Source organism: Salvelinus namaycush, chromosome 21 (genome assembly GCF_016432855.1).
Source record: "Salvelinus namaycush isolate Seneca chromosome 21, SaNama_1.0, whole genome shotgun sequence".
Classification (NCBI taxonomy): domain Eukaryota; kingdom Metazoa; phylum Chordata; class Actinopteri; order Salmoniformes; family Salmonidae; genus Salvelinus; species Salvelinus namaycush.
In genome coordinates, this window is record NC_052327.1 from 29708312 (window position 1) to 29727658 (window position 19347).

At 43.3% G+C, this 19347-nt stretch overlaps 1 protein-coding gene across 1 annotated transcript; it reads right to left on the reverse strand.

The window, feature by feature from the left end:
* Positions 1-3: 3 nt before the first annotated feature.
* On the reverse strand, positions 4-19103 carry alpk3a (alpha-kinase 3a). The gene is made up of 16 exons (XM_039016894.1): positions 18964-19103; positions 17933-18054; positions 14653-14770; positions 13829-14498; positions 13076-13381; positions 7023-7328; positions 6421-6671; positions 4895-5424; positions 4500-4647; positions 3732-3859; positions 3595-3630; positions 3178-3452; positions 2632-2720; positions 2225-2442; positions 2080-2128; positions 4-1919 (listed from the first exon to the last, which is right to left on the reverse strand). Exons 1-16 carry the CDS (start codon positions 19101-19103, stop codon positions 1550-1552), a joined length of 3756 nt encoding a protein of 1251 aa, XP_038872822.1. The 3' UTR covers positions 4-1549.
* Between the last annotated feature and the right edge of the window lie 244 nt (positions 19104-19347).

A 19347-nucleotide genomic window follows, 5' to 3' on the forward strand; every position in this document is an offset into this window, starting at 1 on the left:
ACGTTTGACATTAATTGTATGTACACTTTTATTTTACAAAATCACAACATAACATACCAGATATTACAGTGTCAGGGACATTCATTTCAGTAGCATTCTGCCAACATATCAAACACTCTTAATCCCTCTTGCACGCTCTCACTCACTCACACACTCACTCACTCACTCACTCACTCACTCACTCACTCACTCACTCACTCACTCACTCACTCACTCACTCACTCACTCACTCACTCACTCACTCACTCACTCACTCACTCACTCACTCACTCACTCACTCACTCACTCACGTACATACTGTACGCTTCAAACTAGTGACAATATCCCCATCCCACCCCTCCCCCAGAAGTGTGAATGTTGAGAATGCATATAATTTTCAATCACAAAAGTCAGCTGGAGGTGAGCTACTGCTTTACTGTGATCATGGGCCAGGTCCAAAGCAGTTTCTACATGGTTCTGATATTATAGCTCTTATTCTTTCACTTTGTGAGTTGACCCATTTAAATGGCACCAAACATGTGCATTCCAAAGTTAAAGCGTTTATTTCAGTAATCCCCTTATTGCTCTTCAACACTCAAGTTCAGTTAAAGAGTCAATCCTTTGAAGAACCAGGTTAAGGGGATCGGTGTACTGTACTGTTCCTTTGAAGAACCAGGTTAAGGGGATCGGTGTACTGTACTGTTCAGACTTAAGCATGTGAACATGTTCATTTCCAATGAACAGATTACAGGATTTGAACAAAGTTCAACAAAAATGAACTGAACTACTAAAACCTGGCAGTTTTCAAAAGGCAAGAAAACATTGGCAAAAAAAGTGCACAAAAACATATTCCCAGTGAAGAGGCAAGAGTAGTGTTGTCTTTGCTCAGTGTTCGGAAGACTGTAATGCGTAGTTTAAGGACATAATACTGCCATAATAGAAACAAGTAGAGCATGCTATACGACCAACAGTAACAAGATCCAATTACTGTTCAACAAAAACAATTTCAATGACCAAGACATATTACATCCCAGATGTACAATGCAGTTGCTGCACTTCACTACCCTTGCATCTGCATCAAGCTATTAGGGCTCTGCTTACGGCCACGGCTTTGTATCCAGCACCATTGTTTCAACCACTTCATAAGTCTCTTCTTTTGAAGAGGACTGTACTGGATGTGTGAGAAAACTGTGTCCCATTTCCTTAGTGCTGGAAGTTTTCTTAAAGGTACTGTACCTCCTCCACTCACTTAAACCATTTCAGCATTAAGCTGGAGAATGGGGAGTATCTTACTACTACTGATGGTTATTGAGAAATTCACAGTAATGTTATATAAACATCCACTAGGGTGACCTATACCCTAGATTTTAACTCATCTCCCTGTTTGTCTCTCCTTCTTGGATTAAGACTTTTCAGGCACAAGCTCTGTAACATTTTGTTCAAGGCCATGCTGGTCGTCCTAGCTTCAACCCAACTAAATACAGCAATGGGTGACAGGAAAACATAAAAAAGCTGAACGTTGGCATGAAAGAAAAGGGAAGCTGCTGTATTCTCTTTGGACGTTGCTACCTCATACCACAACTTTGAGACTCTCCTCCGCCTTGGGTTTGGCTGTGGACTGGTTGTCTTCTGTCTCCCTAGTCTTTCTAGGCACCTTTGGGCTGGAGGTGGCCTTTCTGGTTGTCAAGGGGCTGTTCAGTCCTTTTCTCTGCAGTTGGGGGCTGGATGAGCCCAACTTCCTGTTGAGCTGAGGGCTGGACGAGCCCAACTTCCTGACGAGCAAGGGGCTCCGGGAGCCTTTGATCTTGGGGGGCTGCTGCAGGGTGTCCATGGGCTTCAGGGTTCTCAGGCTGAGGAGCCCACAGTAGTAGTTACACTGATGCTGGGTCAGGAACTGCTCAAACACCTTAGGAGAACCATCCTCTGTAAGGCCTTGATACCTGCAATGCAGAAGTAATTTCATAACTAAGAGTCAGATAAGATGATGTGGACCAACTGGTAAAACATTAACACAGTATAGACCTACTTCAAATAATAGCATCAATAGGTATTTCCATATGACAACCTAAATATATTATTCTGATATTTCAATATACAAACCCCTTTGATTTCGTGACGATTCTAACTTTAGTGATCTTCGGTCCAACACCTGAAAGAAACAAAGTACATGGATCATATTGTTATTTGAACTGACTTTGTTCATCTTTTTCCGTTGAGAATGACCCTGTCTGCTAATCTTTCTTACCCTCCAGCCCAGTAACCAGTAAGTTGCTGTTTGTCCATTGGTGTATCCAATGCTGGAAGGAACAGCATTTCATTTCCACCTCTGAGGTGGCTCTGGTGATCAGCCTGCCTTTGGCATCCATCATACAGTACTTAAGGAAGATGCCCTTCAGGTCAGCCTCCACAGTGGCGTAAGGGACAGAGTTGGCAGGGCGGTACACCAGATAGAGAGGGCTCACTCTGTGTAAAGATGCAGCAAAACAAAGGTGTTGCCACGTGCAGGGAAAGAATTACATAATCATACTCAGCTGTTTTTTGTCCTCAATTTACTCATACTATTGTGTATTGATAATGATCATTGATAAGTGTATTCATAAAAAAACATGTTTTAATGATCAAAATATACATTGCAGTCATTATATTACTTACTCCAGTGAAAAGCCAAAGTTTTCAATCACCCTCGCTTCAGCTGCAAAGATTTTGCAATACTCTCGAACTGTGTTTTGGATTTTGCACTCCTGGTGAGACAAAATGTGAAGATATGCCATATGCGTTTTCTCTACACTGAGGCTCTTCAATTCAATTGTTACACTAATCAACGCTGGTTATGCATTGGTATGAACCCTGGACTCAGTCTCTGACTTAGTACCTGAATGCTATTATTCGATAACACCACAAGACCAGGGTCATATTCATTATGGCACACTGTAGCAAAATGGTTTGCAACGGAAAACTAAAGTTCAGGTAGTCCCTTCCCTCCCTGTTTCAGTCCATTTTCCTCTGTTTGGTGCCTAATAAATACGACCCAGTAGAGATTACTTCCTATGTTGCAATACCAAACAACAGCTGATCATTTCTGTAAATTTTTTCATGCTTGACACAGAAATGCAGAGTCAGAGCAATACATAACTCTATAGGAGAGCTGTTCTTGTGATGAAATGTACTGTACATACTGTACTGTACAATAAGACTCACTTGCTTAGTAATTTCCATGTTTCTCTCTGCAAGGTTGCTCTCCTGTTTGGTCCCATAGGCGATGGGGCTTTGTAATTTAATGATACAGGTGGTTCCGGACTCAAACACAGGGTCTAGGCCATAGATAACCTTCGCCCTGCAGGCCTTGTGTGCACAGCCCTCTCCCAGGTGGGCCTCCTGTGTCATGATGCGCCCAAAGAACTTCTCCCCCCAGTAGCCTGGGTCTGCTAGGCCTTTGGTGAATAGCATTGGAGTCATTTCCATCTCTTCTCCAACTGTAAAGAACACAATATGAATGTCAGAAGCTCTCCACAGGAGTAGTAACACTGTTAGAATAATTGCCATAAGGTATTCAACAATACAGCAAGCAAATAGAAGTTATTACTGTATAAACCTCTCAGTGCCTGTGAGGCTTACCTTCTAAATCCTCCCGCAGGAAGTACTCTGAAAGTACTGCAGAAGGAGAGAAAACAATCACAAATGGTAACTCATGGAAAAAATTGTTGAAATAATATTGTGTGATTTCAAAATTATGTTCAGTTGACATCACTTACGGTCTACGCTGAGAAGGAAGTCAGTGGAATCTGTCCCAAATTCGTTCTTGATTGAGCAGCCATACACCCCACAATCTCGACTGGATGTCTGGACGATGGCCAACGCCACTTGGCTTTCATCTCCTCCACTGGGAAATAAAGTAAAATAAACAGGTTGACGTGACACAAGGCATACGCTCACGGCCTATTCAAACGCTCACGGCATGTTCAATATCGTATTCACCTCCACAAGAGGTCACTGTGCGACTGAGACTGAGACAGACAGTAGTGCTGCGTGCCGTGCTTGGCGAGGGGAGATTTTGCTGACCCAGCAGCCAATAGCACAGATCTAGACTTTAATGTCCCCTGGTGATTGCGAAATAGAGTGTCTCAGTTTACAGTGGCTGTGTCTGGCCAAAGATTCACCTTGCATCACAGTAGGGCTCAGAGCTGGGTGGACTCCCTGGTCACATGAGCTGGATACCTCTCCGAGTGAGAATGAGAAAATGGCATGACTGTGTGATGGCCACGCTGGTATTATTAAAGGCAGTTCATCTTCACAACATTAGTCCTTCATATATAGCATATGGCCCAGATTAACCAGTCTATTGGGCTATTAATTAATGTTTACAGTATCACTGTATAAAGCAACTGTTTTCAGAGGGCTGGTGTCTAACACTGTAACTACATAATGGCTTTGATCAGGTTGAGTATAAATGAGATTTCACCACTAGATTGTATGGCAAGCAGATACTGTAAACTGGGATGGGAGATTGCCTAGAGATTTACCTTCTTTTCACCTCTACTATCTCTTCCTCGTCCCTGTACCACTTGATGGTGGAGTCACTGAGTACGTTGAAGAACTGGCACCAGAGCTTCAAGTGTCCTGAGGCATCTGGGAAAGGCTCTCCCCTGATCTTACGGATAACCTGAGGAGCTGGTGGGAGAGGGAGGGGGGACAACAAGGTAAAGATATACTGTACATGATACTCTCTAATGTTTTCACTTCCTCCAGTGGAAGCTTCCTGATCAGCCCACCCTGATAGGAGACATATGTCTACTGTACAGTCCCTGAGTTACCAACACCAAGAGATGAGCAAAACAACAATATTGGGTTAATGTAAAACAACTAACTCATTTAAAATCAAACACAATCTCCTACTTTTCCTATTTTATTGTTTTACCTTTGAAGGGGTTCTGCTTCTCCTTCTCAGGAGGTTTGACCTCAGTCTTGGGGCTCTCTGGCTCCTCAGTGCTGATCTCTTTCACAACTTTGGGCACCTCCAGGGTGGCCTTCCTACGGCTCAGAAGAGGGGACCGTCTCTCCAGCGGTGGGGTCTGTGAGCCTGCTGGTGCCTGCAGGAACGCTGCCCTGCGAGCCTGACTGGGTGACATATATGGAGCCTCCTTCTTGACCTGGGTGTCCAGCGGACTACCACCCACACCCAGCGCCACCACTACCCCAACCCCTTCTCCCTCCCTGGGGATGAAGATCTTGCGGCGAGCTCCAGAGGCCAGCTCTTCGGGCGTGGCAGAGCGGATGAGGGTCAGACTGTCCCTTCTTTTCAACCTGGGGCTGCTCTCACAGGACAGGGAGGACGTTGGGGTGTCTCCACCACTCTGCTCCGATACTGCCTTCTCACTGTTAGGAGGGTCATCCACAGTAATGACAGGGGGAGTCCTTGACGTGAGCCTGCGGAGACTGCTGGGACTCCTGGGGGGTGTTGGGGGTTTGACAGCAAGCCTTTCAATAGGGTTTCTTTCTCTTGGTTCATCGCCAATGATGTAAGACTCTATCCTTGACTCTTTGAGTGGTTTTACTTTTTCAGTTTCAGTAAAACCGATGTCCACAGCTTTTTGTATTGTTGTTACTTCTGTTGGCATTAAGGCTTTATATGACACAGAGGGGATGTTGTCTATCATACTCTGTTCCTTTGTTTCTGTAGTCTGTTTCTGTGGATCACTATGAGTTTTGTCAGACTCATAGGAAGTAACATTTTCAAAATCACTCTTGACCCCCCTGAGCATATCCGTCAATGATTCTGATTCTTTATTCTCATTTTTAGGAAGCTCCTTGCTTTCAGAAATAGGAGGGACCACACGCAGAGGCACACTGGGTGCTTCCTTTGGCTTTCCTCTATCTAAGACGGAGGGCTTGACATGTGGATGTTCATGATCTATTTTCCTGAGTTTACTGTCATCAGTATAGGAAACATTTATTGTAGGAATTAACGTCTTTGTGAGCCACTCATTCTTTATGTTAGTTGACTGCTCTGCCGTAGGTGTTTTTGCCTCTTCAACTGGTTGTGGAACTTCCTGCAATTTCTCTGTTGGTCGGATGATTTCATCATTCCACATACTTTCTTGAGTGGGTGTCACATCTATAACCACTGGGGTAAAAGCTGAGCTATTTTCTGCTATCATTATGCCTGACACATCATTTGCAACATCCTTTTGGAAAATGTCTGGCTCTGATGTAGGTTCATTTGGTGTAATAGGTATCAATGGCTGTGTAGGCTCTTTGACTTCTGCTTCCATAATCTCTATATTTGGTATAATCATTTGCTTTTCTTTTATCTGTTGTTCTGGCACAATTATTTTGATTTCTGGGATTCTAAGAGCAGAATCTACCATTCTAATCTCTGGTACATTTCCAAAGTATCCACCCAGATGAGTGGAATTAGCCTCTGGACTGGTAACTGATGCTGACACTGGTGGCTCAGGGGACACAATGACAGAGCCTTTCACAGGCTGGGTCTCTGAGTGGATCTTAGATTCACCCAGCACTTCCACCTTTATTTCAGTCACCTTTTCTTCTGTTTCAACATGTCTCTCAATAGTGCGGGTCGGCACGTCGTTTCTCTCTAAGTTCACATCCTTTTGCTCAGACGTTTTCTGCACAATAGGTGCCACCTGTTCTTGTATCTTCAGGTTGCCAAATGAACTGTCCACAAAACTTTTCTCCAAAGCAGGAGTATATTCCACTTTTAAGGCACGTTCAAGACTTTCCTCCAAAGCTAAGGTAGAATTCTCTTTTATGTTGAGATAATGGTCCCCCCCTGCCACAGGAGGGCATTCCTCTGGTGTATTTTGACCATCATTCTCTGAACTCTCTGGGAGCAAACTTTTGAAATGGATCTCCTTGTTATGTATCTTCTCTCTATTCTCCTCTAAAACACTCACATTTAAAGTGGGACATGGTTGATTCTCTACTTTGACATCACCTTTCTCTCCTTTCTCCTCAAAAGCACAATAACATTTATCTTGTGTCTCATAGACACTTCCAATGCCCTTCTCATCCACATGCATTACCTTCTCTTTCTCACTTTCTGTGGTTACTGTCATCAGGCCGAGGTTGACTGTGGGTGAGATATTATTGTTAGGAGCACTCCCGCTTTCACCCACACTAGTGCGGTTTGACATATGGAAACCTGCTCCACTGCTGGGGTCTGGGCTCCATGGAGTGTCAGATGGACCCTGTTTGTGTAAATCTTCAGTTTTGGCATCATGTCTTGTCACCTGATCAGTCCCGGAAGAAAACACTTGGATGTTTGGCTCATGTGGGGCTGAGACAACCACATGGGGGACAGGGTCTGCCTGGATCTGGTCCACGGTTGCCTTGAGGCAAAAACAAACAGCTGTTTAGTACCACAAAACATCAACACACTCAAATGGTATTTGGAAATACCTGAACAACACAGTGGCGACCTGTCATTCAGGGCAGGTGGGGCAGAGCCCCATCTGTTTTGAGCCCAACCTGTTTAGCTAAAAAAAAGAAAAAAACATTTTGTTGTTGCCTGTTTTACATGTTATTTTGGCAATAATATGTGTCACATATCAGTTTGCAACAATGTAAAAAATGTATAATTGAGTTAATAAAGCCACGTACAAACATGGTCTCTTTTTTTCTTTCTTGAGAAAGGCCGCTCCAAAATGCTGGTGTTTCAGCCTACAGTAGCTCAGTTCTTTCTGTGGTTGTGGGGCAGCCAGCGGAAAATACGGAGCGTAGGGGTTGGTAATGTTCTCTAGTTGTAGCGTGATTGGCTCAGTGTTCTGTCACTCATGGGGACACTACATCACTGCAAAATTTATGGGGAGAGCTCGAAAATTCAAGCCCCTTGGGTGCTGCCATTGAGCATCGGACCACTTCCGCATTGAGCGAGTCACTGGTACTTCCTGCTTTAGTTTTTGCTTGTAAGCAGGAATCAGGAGGATAGAGCTATGTTCAGATTTGCCAAATGGAGGGCGAGGGAGAGCTTTGTATGTGTCTTTGTGTGTGCAGTAAAGGTGGTCTAGAATTGTCTTTTCTCTGGTTAAACATGTGACATGCTGGTAGAAATGAAGTAAAACAGATTTAAGTTTGCCTGCATTAAAGTCCCCGGCCACTAGGAGCGCCGCTTCTGGATAAGCATTTTCTTGTATGCTTATTGCCTTATACAGCTCAATGAGTGCGGTCTTAGTGCCAGCATCGGTTTGTGGTGGTATATAGACAGCTATGAATAACATAGATAAGAACTCTCTTGGTAGATAGTGGGGTCTACAGCTTATCATGAGGTACTCTACCTCATGTGAGCAATATTTCGAGACTTCTTTAACATTAGACATGTTAAACCAGCCAGCTCTATATTATCCGTGTCGTCGTTCAGCCACAACTCGGTGAATCATAAGATATTACAGTTTTTAATGTCTCGTTGGTAGGATATTCTCGACCGTAGATCATCGAGTTTGTTTTCCATTGATTGCACGTTGGCCAATAGAACCAATGGCATGACAATTTACTCACTCGCCTACGAATCCTAACAAGGCATCCAGACCTTCTCCCTCTGTATCTCCGCCTTTCTTCACGTGAATGACGGGATGTGTACCTGTTCTCCGGAAAGCAGTATATCCTTTGCAACAGACTCGTTAAAGAAAAAATCTTCGTCCAGTTCGAGGTGAGTAATCACTGTTCTGATATCCAGAAGCTCTTTTCGGTCATAAGAGACAGTAGCAGCAACTTTATGTACATAATAAGTTACAAACAATGCGAAAAAACACACAAACTAGCACAGTTGGTTAGGAGCCCGTAAAACAGCAGCCATCCCATCCGGTGCCATTATCAAAGATTAGCTTTTAAAGATGACCACTGATATAATATAAAGCCAGAACATCTAAAGATCCCTATACAGTATCAGAGTTTTCATCATACGTGAACTGTATAACCTTTGTGAACATGTTGTATCAGCAACATGTTGTAACATGTTGTATCCGTTTGACCACAGACAATATATAATTTTTTTCACAACCTTTCAGTTTTCAATGAACTCGCCCTTACCATATTGAGTAGGCTAGAGGTTAGTTGAAACCAAGATTTGGCAAATACAAAGAGTTTTTCATAACTGACAGTTTTGTCTACACAAGATAAGCTAAACAGCTCCTCTTTTTTCCATACAAGGAAACAACCTGTAATCAAACTACTGCTACTGTATTAAATTTGGCAGTATAATCAACAAAATAATCATATGATTTGATGATACAAAGATGCAATAAATTCAAGCATTCTTATATTTTGTTCTGTTTCATGCTTTTCTATTTTGCAGTAATGTACACTGCTCAAAAAAATAAAGGGAACACTAAAATAACACATCCTAGACCTGAATGAATGAAATATTCTTATTAAATACTTTTTTCTTTACATAGTTGAATGTGCTGACAACAAAATCACACAAAAATGATCAATGGAAATCAAATTTATCAACCCATGGAGGTCTGGATTTGGAGTCACACTCAAAATTAAAGTGGAAAACCACACTACAGGCTGATCCAACTTTGATGTAATGTCCTTAAAACAAGTCAAAATGAGGCTCAGTACTGTGTGTGGCCTCCACGTGCCTGTATGACCTCCCTACAACGCCTGGGCATGCTCCTGATGAGGTGGCGGATGGTCTCCTGAGGCATCTCCTCCCAGACCTGGACTAAAGCATCCGCCAACTCCTGGACAGTCTGTGGTGCAACGTGGCATTGGTGGATGGAGCGAGACATGATGTCCCAGATGTGCTCAATTGGATTCAGGTCTGGGGAACGGGCGGGCCAGTCCATAGCATCAATGCCTTCCTCTTGCAGGAACTGCTGACACACTCCAGCCACATGAGGTCTAGCATTGTCTTGCATTAGGAGGAACCCAGGGCCAACCGCACCAGCATATGGTCTCACAAGGGGTCTGAGGATCTCATCTCGGTACCTAATGGCAGTCAGGCTACCTCTGGCGAGCACATGGAGGGCTGTGCGGCCCCCCAAAGAAATGCCACCCCACACCATGACTGACCCACCACCAAACCGGTCATGCTGGAGGATGTTGCAGGCAGCAGAACGTTCTCCACGGTGTCTCCAGACTCTGTCACATCTGTCACGTGCTCAGTGTGAACCTGCTTTCATCTGTGAAGAGCACAGGGCGCCAGTGGCGAATTTGCCAATCTTGGTGTTCTCTGGCAAATGCCAAACGTCCTGCACGGTGTTGGGCTGTAAGCACAACCCCCACCTGTGGACGTCGGGCCCTCATACCACCCTCATGGAGTCTGTTTCTGACCGTTTGAGCAGACACATGCACATTTGTGGCCTGCTGGAGGTAATTTTGCAGGGCTCTGGCAGTGCTCCTCCTGCTCAAAGGCGGAGGTAGCGGTCCTGCTGCTGGGTTGTTGCCCTCCTACGGCCTAATCCACGACTCCTGAAGGACTGGCCTGTCTCCTGGTAGCGCCTCCATGCTCTGGACACTACGCTGACAGACACAGCAAACCTTCTTGCCACAGCTCGCATTGATGTGCCATCCTCGATGAGCTGCACTACCTGAGCCACTTGTGTGGGTTGTAGACTCCGTCTCATGCTACCACTAGAGTGAAAGCACCGCCAGCATTCAAAAGTGACCAAAACATCAGCCAGGAAGCATAGGAACTGAGAAGTGGTCTGTGGTCACCACCTGCAGAACCACTCCTTTATTGGAGGTGTCTTGCTAATTGCCTATAATTTCCACCTGTTGTCTATTCCATTTGCACAACAGCATGTGCAATTTATTGTCAATCAGTGTTGCTTCCTAAGTGGACAGTTTGATTTCACAGAAGTGTGATTGACTTGGAGTTACATTGTGTTGTTTAAGTGTTCCCTTTATTTTTTTGAGCAGTGTATTTGAAGGGAGACCATTGTGTTATGATAATTGAGGTGTTTACCTGTCAGGCAGGTTAAAGTATCCTGAGAAGGAACCGGTTGTGTTGAAATTGGGGATTTCCCCAGTCCTTTAACAGGTGTGTTATTTACACAATGAGCTAGTGAGCTGAATGAATGAGTGCCTGTCTGTTGGCAAGGGACCATAAACTGATCCCAGCTCAAGTGACTCATGCTCAAAGTAATTTACTGTTGCCTGGCACATGCTAAGAAAATTCAGTTGTCTTTGGGGAAATAGGGACAACACCTATGTGACTTGAACTTAAAAGTCATAAATTATATTTGTGTCAACATATTTCCTGCTTTGAAAAACTGAACCAAATAAAAGTAACAATGCCTGAGGCAAAAGCAATGTCCATCTTAATTCAAACAAATGTTTCAGACAATTAAAAAAGTATATTTTAATGCAATCTTCTTTTTCCTGGATTACAGATTTGTTTGAAGAGCACTATGTAGTTTACACTGAATCATAACATTTATCATTTTGAGGAATCTATGTCAGTCCTATCTACAACTTCCCCTGACTTTTTTCTTAGGTCATTTTTTTTCTTAAGTCATTAATGATAAATCACTTTCATGTGCTCCTGACAGAAAAAAGCCACGTGAAGTTCCATGACAACATGTTAGAACAGGAGAGCCCATAAAATAGAAGTTGTGGTTAATGGAGAGGAACTGGTGTCACGTTCAATCTAAAAATGAGGCTCTGGCAAGAACTAGGCCTCTTTATTTCACTGAAGTTTCACTCTTGTGCGCAAGCACAAGTTCTGTCGAATGTTATGAGTTCCTCCAACTGATTTGCTCCAACATCTAACATTAACTCGCCACAACAGAAAAGGGGAGTTGCAGTTCCACATTATGGAGAAACCTGTTCACAAAACCACTGCTTGCCAGGTGTAAGTGTGTGTTAAGAGTGGAGAGCAGCTCCCCTTACTGCACATGTTCTTCTAATCCAATACAAACACACTGGACAGAAGACTTGGAGGTTAATGAAATTAGCACCATAGGGGACTAATAGAATCTGTGTCATCATGTGTCACTGGCATTGAGCGAGATGTGGATTCTAGTTGCATTACTGACACAATCTTTCAGCATTTCAACTAGAAGGGAAGTAAATCCATGAAATAAAACCATATCTGTTTGCCAGTGAAGTTAATGATGAGCCATACTGTTACATAGTCTACAGTATAACATGGAATTGAACAATGTCAGTAAGTCATGTGAGCAGAGCTCATTGTTGAAATGTAATCCTATTTCATGGTCACAACATAATGGTAGGCTTATCTTATTGTCTCAGTACATGCAAACGAAAGCTAATACAACCCTGAGAGTTTGACAGGGAGATAGAAGCACCAGTGCCCAGTCACTCTACGTATGGAGAGGCTTCCTCCATTACAGAAGAGACAGAGTTTTATGTGTCCAATGTGTCCAATGTGAAGAGGTCCTACTCTCATGCCAGGGCCTGCCTCAGAGACCACAAGACCCTGATACCCTGTGTCTACACGCTCAGCCATCTTTGGCATGTCGGTCCAATTTTGACAAGTGGATTACCATTAAAGCCCAGTGGAAAGAGTGCACAGAGAATTACAACATTTGTTTCATCAGTGCAATTTATAGTTTTTGTAAAGACACATTTTTTCATCACCTCATCCAATCTCCCTGAGAATTATTTGTATTAGTCAAGAGCAGAATGCCCCAACAGTCTCATTCTTTTATACAAGTTGACATGTTCATGTAGGCAAGTTCCTTGTTTCCCTCCCTACATTGTGCGAGGTGTAGCTCTCGAGTGATACTAATGCACTGAAACCTACACTCTCAACAGTCTAGATGGTGTAACAGAGCCTGGATGACTGGTGCTGATAGTTTCCTAAATGGGCTAGTGTGTTCTGTCTGCTCCAGAGCATAGGTGGTGCCTACGAACACAGAACAACTAACAAACCCATAGTCTCTGATACCATTCATCTGCATCCACCATGTTCTCCGTAGTCTGGACTCTGGACATTATCTGTCTATTTGCTGTGGCTTAATCATTTGTACAGTTTTGGCTGTTGGCCTGGTGTGGTTAGATTCAAGTCTTGTTGCACAAATGTACAATCTATAAATAACCCGGCCTACTGCAGTGTGAGACTGAGACTGAGCGGTCAAGATGATCTCAGAAGCAACAAGGTACTTACCTCACTGAGGGCTGGAGGGCCAGATGTGGGCACTGTCTCTGTACTGCTGCTGATCATCACCTCCGGACATACCTCCTTCTGCTCAACATGCTCCAGTGAATCAGGCACACTCTCTGGTGCTCTTCTGAGAGCCGAAGGGGGTTCTTCTGAGTGTGAAACAGTAAATCCATGCTTGTGTTCAGCTGAGTTCAACCTCTCAAATGACGCTAGCTGCTTGTGTGGTACGTTAGTTTTTGGTGCTACTACCGCCATGGGCACTGTCTCCTCTGTGGGGGTTTTATACACCTCTGGGTGACCATCTGGCTCCTGTGGATGGGGAGGGCTAGGGTACGGCTGTGTTGGGGCAACTGGATGACCTCTGTCCCTCTCCTGAACTTTCACATGATGATCAGAAGAAGCATGATCCTTCTTACTCTTACCAAAGAAAAAGTATTTGACTGAGTGGAGCACATTGGAAAGAGTTTCCTGAATGTGGTGGTAATCTTGAGGATCTCCCTCCTTATAGACATGCATCTTAGCCTCCATTCTGACCTCTGAGGCAGTGTTGTTATGTCCTGTTATCCTTTGCAACTGCTCTGCCTCTCTTGCTCTTTGTTTATCTCTCTCAATTGACATTTTCTCTCTTTCCTGTTCTTCTCCAAGCATCCTCTCTCTCTCTGCCGTTCCTCTTTCTGACCTCTCTCTCCCCTTCTCCTCTCTTTCTTTCTGTTTTTCTGCATTTGTTTTAGGATCTGTAGTAGTAGTATCCATTGCCTCCACTGCCACAGTTTCCTCCACTCGTGCAGGGATCTTCTTTTCCTCAGCAGTCTGTGAATGAAGGGTCTCTGACAGAAATTGAGCCAAACTTATTCCTCCATCATATGCATTTTCACTGGTGCCCGGTCCTGTATGACTACTGTTACTGCTGACAACCCCAGAATCTATACCATTTGAGATCTTCATCTTCATTTTGGCAAAGATTTCTGTGGTTGGGGGCTTGGTGGTGACAATCTCCACATTGTCAAAGTCATTGTTGGGAGTCTTGCTCCCATTCTCTGTAGTTGTCACCATGGCCGGTTCACTGACTTCAGCACTGGCCCCATTAGGTTCTACAGCCGCTGCCCCCTGGCTGACTGTGTTCTCCTCCCCATCCGGTGGTGAAGAGAGGGCACTTGGGGTCCGGCGCTTCCTCTGAGGGGCGATCGGGCTGTTCTGGAGAGGCTTCTGTTCCTGAGGCTCCTTCTGGACATTCTCATTGCCCCTTCTCCTGCTCTCTTCCAACTCCCTCTTCTTGTTCTCTGCCTTCTCTTTCAGCTTGCCAAAGAACCTCTGGTGGATCTTGAACTCGCTCATGGTGCCCACCTCCAGAACCCCAGAGCAGGAGACAATGCCTTTGCTGTTCCTGGCTGAAGCCTGATAGATGGCTGCATCATCCACTGTGCAGCTGGAAAGAGAGAGACTCAAATCATTTTGGGAACAGTGCAGGCACCATTGAGCACAAGAATACACATCTTCTAAACCCAAATTGTAATCGTTGAATTTCCTGACATTTATTATCTGGTGTAAATTGTGTATGGTATTCTCATTGCCTTACATACTTGTAAATTTGGAGTGTGTGAGTTTTTCCATTGCGGCCAATTTCATATTTTGGAAGACCGCAGTATCGGTCCAACTCCATGTCGTCTCTGTACCACGTCAGTTCTGGGGCTGGGTTTCCTGTGGACATCACATGGAGATGGTACAGTTGAAGTCGGAAGTTTACATACACCTTAGCCAAATACATTTAAACTCAGTTTTTCACAATTCCTGACATTTAATCCTAGTTAAAATTCCCTGTTTTAGGTCAGTTAGGATCACCACTTTATTTTAAGAATGTGAAATGTCAGAATAATAGTAGAGAGAATGATATATTTGTCACGTTCCTGACCTATTTCTGTTAGTTTGTTGTATGTGTTAGTTGGTCAGGACGTGAGTTTGGGTGGGCATTCTATGTTGTCTGTTTCTATGTTGGTTTAGGGTTGCCTGGTATGGCTCTTAATTAGAGGCAGGTGTTTGGCGTTCCTCTAATTGAGAGTCATATTTAGGTAGGTTGTTTCACAGTGTTCGTTGTGGGTGGTTGTCTCCTGTGTCAGTGTTTGTCGCACCATACGGGACTGTTCGGTTTGTTTTTGTACATCGTCATTTTGTGTAGTCTATTTTCCCTGTTCGTGCGTTCTTCGGGTTTAATGTAAGTTCGTCGTCCAGGTCTGTCTACTCCGTTTGTTGTTTTGTTAGTTATAGTGGAGTTCGTGTTTTTTCGTCTTGTCTTTAAATAAATTATGTGTTCACAACCCGCTGCGCCTTGGTTCCATCACTACTCCTCCTTTTCGGTTGAAGAGGAGGAGAACCACCGTTACAATATTTGAGCTTTTATTTATTTCATCACATTCCCAGTGGGTCAGAAGTTTACATACACTCAATTAGTATTTGATAGCATTGCCTTTAAATTGTTTGACTTGGGTCAAACGTTTCGGGTAGCCTTCCACAAGCATCCCACAATAAGTTGGGTGAATTTTGGACCATTCCTCCTGACAGAGCTGGTGTAACTGAGTCAGGTTTGTAGGCATCCTTGCTCGCACACGCTTTTTCAGTTCTGCCCACAAATTTTCTATAGGATTGAGGTCAGGGCTTTATGATGGCCACTCCAATACCTTGACTTTGTTGTCCTTAAGCCATTTTGCCACAATTTTGGAAGTTTGCTTGGGGACTGCACATGGGGACAAAGATCATACTTTTTGAAGAAGTGTCCTCTGGTCTGATGAAACGAAAATAGAACTGTTTGGCCATAATGACCATTGTTATGTTTGGAGGAAAAAGGGGGAGGCTTGCAAGCCGAAGAACACCATCCCAACCATGAATCACGGGGGTGGCAGCGTCATGTTGTGGGGGTGCTTTGCTGCAGGAGGGACTGGTGCACTTCACAAAATAGATGGCATCGCGAGGGAGGAAAATTATGTGGATATATTGAAGCAACATCTCAAGACATCAGTCAGGAAGTTAAAGCTTGGTCTCAAATGGGCCTTTCAAATGGACAATGACCCCACATTGTCCATTTGAAAGGCCCATTTGAGACCAAGCTTTAACTTCCTGACTGATGTCTTGAGATGACATCTATTTTGTGAAGTGCACCAGTCCCTCCTGCAGCAAAGCACCCCCACAACATGACGCTGCCACCCCCGTGATTCATGGTTGGGATGGTGTTCTTCGGCTTGCAAGCCTCCCCCTTTTTCCTCCAAACATAACAATGGTCCTTATGGCCAAACAGTTCTATTTTCGTTTCATCAGACCAGAGGACACTTCTCCAAAAAGTATGATCTTTGTCCCCATGTGCAGTTGCAAACCGTAGTCTGACTTTTTGATGGCGGTTTTGGAGCAGTGGCTTCTTCCATGCTGAGCGGCCTTTCAGGTTATGTCGATATAGGACTCGTTTTACTGTGGATAGAGATACTTTTGTACTTGTTTCCTCCAGCATCATCACAAGGTCCTTTGCTGTTGTTCTGGGATTGATTTGCGTTAAAGTACGTTAATCTCTAGGAGACAGAACGCGTCTCCTTCCTGAGCGGTATGACGGCTGCGTGGTCCCATAATTGCGTACTATTGTTTGTACAGATGAACGTGGTATCTTCAGGCGTTTGGAAATTGCTCCAAAGGATGAACCAGACTTGTGGAGGTCTACAATTTTTTTTCTGAGGTCTTGGCTGACTTCTTTTGATTTTCCCTTGATGTCAAGCAAAGAGGCACTGAGTTTGAAGGTATGCCTTGAAATACAACCACAGATACATCTTCCAATTGACTCAAATGAAGTAAATTAGTCTCAGAAGCTTCTAAAGCCATGACATAATTTTCGGGAATTTTCCAAGCTGTTTAAAGGCACAGTCAACTTAGTGTATGTAAACTTCTGACCCACTGGAATTATGATACAGTGAGTTAAAAGTGAAAAAATCTGTCTGTAAAGAATTGTTGGAAAAATTACTTGTCATGCACAAAGTAGATGTCCTAACCGACTTGCCAAAACTATAGTTTGTTATCAAGAAATTTGTGGGGTGGTTGAAATACAAAGTGAATGTAAACTTCCGACTTCAACTGTACATCACAGACATACAGTGTAAAATAATGACCTGGTTAAATACTCCAAAAACCTATTTTTTATTAGATATAGTTTCATGTTTATCTCTCATTAAGATTATGCCCCGTATGATCATTATTTTAATTTCCAGGTTACCATTGAGGTATGAACACAGTAGCCATTAGCTGTTTTTTCATGCATCTTATGAATTAATTAATCAGCAATAAAACAAAAGGAACAGAAAGCTTTGAAAGGAAATTGTATCAAGAACCAAGGCCTGCTTCAGACTGCTGGCAGTGTGCAAGGCCACAAGTTCTACTGCTGTGGTTGAGAAGGGGCCAACTCAGATGCCGGGGGGAAGGAAATAGCAAAACCTGCTTAGATTTTTAATCCTATTTATGTCTTGCCTCTCTGCGCCAACATTATGCCATTGCTAATTTAGTCTCAGCTGCCTTTACTTTTTAACAGTTTTATTTTATTTTCGCATTAATGAATAAGCTACAGAAGAAAACATAACAATAAGCAGTCATAAGCATTTTAAAGTAACTTTTCTCTTTTCATTGTCTTCAATTGACGTTTATATATGCATTGCCCTTCTCAATTCATGTTTGCATCGCTGTTCAGAAGTAGGTTTGTTTCTCTGCTTTGATTTCAAACGAACCACAGAATGACTAATACCATCGCCTACTCATAACTATCTAAAGCATTCCAACACATACACAAATGCACGTAAGTAGGTCAACTCTGAGGGAGGTTGTTTAGTGTAGGCCTACCTGTAACCACACATGTCAACTTCACATTACAGTTCTCTGACACGGCCTTGGATTTTAAGGTGGTCTCAAATACAGGCTGGGTGTCCTCAGTCAGCTGAGCCATTACACCAAACAATGTACTCCTGGAGACAGAAAGGGTGCTTTAGCTTTAGTGTCTGTTCTTCAGGGCATGTGCTGAAGTACTTTCCAATGAGAAAGCCAATATTTCAAGGATCTTTTAGCCAACCATTATTCATTCTACACTTCCCACTGGGCACATAGTGGTTGAATCAACGTTGTTTTCACGTAATTTTTACGAACTTACGCTGAAACAATGTGGAATAGACGTTGAATAGACAACTTTGCACAGTGTGTTGTTTATTCCAGGGAGGGGAAGAAGGCAGTTCATGATCATTACTGATTGTGAAGGAAGATTGAGATTGCTCTCTCAAATATTTTACATTTCTTAGCAGTTGAGAAAGTGACATGGAAACAGTGCCTATAATGTCGTTGAAAATATACATATAACTTTGTATGAATGAAATTGTATATCAACGTTGATGTCCAATAACATCAAAGAAGTCAATATAACATATTCACTTACAGCATTGTTTTAAACAGGTGTAGATTTGCTATTTCACTCTTGGGTGTAACCAGGAAGGGTGGTTAAAATGTTAGAAAGAATGCATTACCTCGATTACCTGATTTGAGAATACCTTGAGTAGCTATTCATAGAAGGCAAATAAAGGCATCCCATCAGTCATATTGGTGGTTTTGTGTCTTAGATTATTTTACATGGGACTCATTTGTATATATAAAGTAGGCTACAAATGAAGAATACTTACCGGTATTCTAAGAGCTGTGCTTTTCTTTAGAATACTGAAATACTGTTGCATGGTTAATATTTGCCATGTAACATTTGCATTTTGGATTAGAAGAATGCTCCACAGATTAGTTGAGACGACCAAAATATCTAATGAATGTGTGTGGTGGACAGAGTCACACTGAAATGCCTAGAGTCGTAATGAAACAAGGAAGAAGAGGTCATCTACCTGTTTTCGGGCCTGACATTGGAGAGGTAGTTGCAGCTCTCCATGCGGCCATTCGAAGAGCTGACCTCCTCCTCATTGTAGCTGCCGCCGGACCTCCCATTGCCAGAGTAAGAACGGGTCATTGGTCTTCTGGAAGTCATTGCCCACTCAACAGATATTCCCACAAATATAAAGGAAAAGTGTCGACTACAGAAGACTGGTCCTTGAGTAAAAAAAGCTCAGCTTGGCATGGATCAAAGCCCCAGTTTCAAGTTGCAGTGTCTTACTGATGTAAGAGTTGCTGGAAAAGAAAGGAGAAAACAGCTGTGAATACTGTAAAAATTTGATCTAGATTAGTCTTTGGGAAACCTTTCAACAACTCAAATAGATCCTTGAATAAAAAAT